Source organism: Cavia porcellus, unplaced genomic scaffold (genome assembly GCF_034190915.1).
Source record: "Cavia porcellus strain 051 isolate PalLab524CR breed Dunkin Hartley unplaced genomic scaffold, mCavPor4.1 scaffold_6, whole genome shotgun sequence".
In the NCBI taxonomy this organism is placed as follows: domain Eukaryota; kingdom Metazoa; phylum Chordata; class Mammalia; order Rodentia; family Caviidae; genus Cavia; species Cavia porcellus.
This window is the reverse complement of record NW_026947489.1, coordinates 93,993,566-93,995,646: the sequence shown is the minus strand read 5'-3', so window position 1 is coordinate 93,995,646 and position 2,081 is coordinate 93,993,566. Positions and strand designations below refer to the sequence as shown.

The window sequence follows — 2,081 nt, the reverse complement described above, 5'->3', positions numbered from 1 at the left end:
CCTGCTCCTAGGGTGCTTCCTTCCCTCGGCTGGTCTTGAACTCCTCCTGCCTCAGCCTCCTGAGGGCACCCTCACATACGTACTTCCTGTCCTTTGTGGAAGCCACTGTACATGTAGCCCAGGTGCTGGGCCACCTCCCTGAGCCCCTCAAGCTACACAGCAACATGCACGACCTGGACCACTGGCCGCACATGATCCACCTTCTAGGGCCCCTGCTTCGGCTCTGGGGATTCTGCAGGGCAGGGGATGTGGGGTCCCTACCCTGTGTTGCCCAGCTGGGCAGGAGGTGACCAAGACCCTGGACATAAGGAGCCCTCTGGGGCAGCTGGGATGGAGCGGGCAGCACAAGTTGTTGTCCAAAAGGGGACCAAAAAAGACCAGGAGGCAGGGGCCAGAGAGGGAGGCAGGGCTGGCTCCTCCTGCTTTGGCTGGATTTTATGACTCAAACAGGCATCAGGGCACACACTTGTCACCCAAGCACGTGGGGAGGCTGAGGTGGAAGGGTGGGACCTTTGAGCCCAGCTGGGGCAGTTTAGCAAGATCCCAGATCAGACTGAAAACTAAAAAGGGCTGGGGCGAGGCCCTCTCCAAGGCCCTGGGTTCAGTCCCTAGTGCTGCCAGAAATAAAGCTGGGGGACACTGTGCCTGCTGGGGACTGACAGGGATTGGCTCTCTCCTCTCCTCGGGGCACTCAGCCCTCCCGCCCCGTCCTGTCCCAGGCACTGACACAGTCGGTGACCACAGGAGTGAGTTTATTCGGGTTGGTTTTTCTTGGAACAGAGCAGGGCTGGCCCGGAGATCAGGCTACAGATGCTGGTCTGAGTCCTCCGCACTGCGGCGGCCAAAATCCATCCACCCGTAGGCAGCCTCCTCCTCCGCCCATGGCCCCTGCTTCTTGGACAGGTCTGGGGGTGACAGACAATGGGAGATGTGGGGGGTGCCCGGCATCGGGAGCAGGGTCAGGGCCAGCACCGGGTGCGGTCAGCAGCTCCTACCTGTCCTGAGGTGTGCAGGGACCTGGGGCCCCAGCTGTCTCCGGTGGGCAGACATCAGGCCTGGCTGGCCCCTGCTGTCTGCCGGGTCCATGGATGTGTCCTTCGGCTGGGAGCGTAGCCTCCGGGAGGCCTTGGAGATGCCAGCCATGGCCAGCATCATGGCCAGCATGCACACATACAGCCTGGGCATCGCGTCTGTGGGGAGAGGGACTCTGTGGTGACTGTCCCTACATGGACCTGGAGGTCCTCCCTCAATTAGAGTCACTGCTTTGTGATTTAGAGCAGCTGGCCAGGTGCAGTGGTGCACATCTGTCATCCTAGCACTCTGGGAGGCTGAGGCAGGAGTATCTCAAGTTCCCGCCCAACCTGGCCAGCTTAGTGACTTGTCTCAGTGCATTATAACAGCCTAGCTCCTGGACCCCGGTCCATCTCAGGTGCTCATGTGGCTTATGGCCACCATGGGGGATGATTGCTAGACCTAGGGCAGCATTGTGATAGTGTAGGTCCTCTGGGCCATGCTGGTCTAGGAAAGTGCTGGAGATGGGGTTCAGGATGACGCTAGGGCTGGGTCTTTGTCATCCCCGGGGCCGGGAGGGTCCCAGCTCCAGCTCAATTCGTGGCTATCTCCGGCAGGCCCTGGTGCCCCAAGGAGCAGAGGCTGGGACCCTGTCCCCCCAGTGTCTCTCACCTGCAGAGTGGTAGTGGCTCACGTGGTCCCGGGGGCAGTGGCTCTGCTGTGCCCAAGGCCTGGGCGCCTTATAAAGCCCTGGAGGCCACTCCCATGACTTCTCCCATGTCGGCAAGGGGCATGGGCACAGGTGGAACCATCTTCTCCCTGTCACTGGGCACTGGGGGGGGGCCCTGGTGCAGGGGCGAGGAGGACAGGAACCTGGCGACCCAGGTGTTCAGCAGATGTGGCTGTGGGGCGCTGTATTGATCCCCAACTCTGTAAACAGGATGTGTGCAGTTATCAGGGGCAATGGGCCGTGGGCTGATGCCCGACTCTGTCCCCAGGGCTCTCCCCTCCCCTCCCCTTCCCTTCCTCCCCGGGCCACTGGGAGCCCTGGGCTCTGCCTCCCCTCCCGG

The 2,081-nt window shown here is 61.9% G+C and overlaps 1 protein-coding gene across 1 annotated transcript; it reads right to left on the bottom strand.

Annotated features, from left to right (window-relative positions):
- Positions 1 to 741: 741 nt before the first annotated feature.
- Gast (gastrin) lies at positions 742 to 1,814 on the bottom strand. Its single transcript, XM_003467113.2, has 3 exons — positions 1,684 to 1,814; positions 996 to 1,190; positions 742 to 905 (listed from the first exon to the last, which is right to left on the bottom strand). The coding sequence occupies exons 2-3, from the start codon at positions 1,183 to 1,185 to the stop codon at positions 805 to 807; spliced, it is 291 nt and encodes a 96-aa protein (XP_003467161.1). The 5' UTR covers positions 1,186 to 1,190; positions 1,684 to 1,814; the 3' UTR covers positions 742 to 804.
- Positions 1,815 to 2,081: the final 267 nt, after the last annotated feature.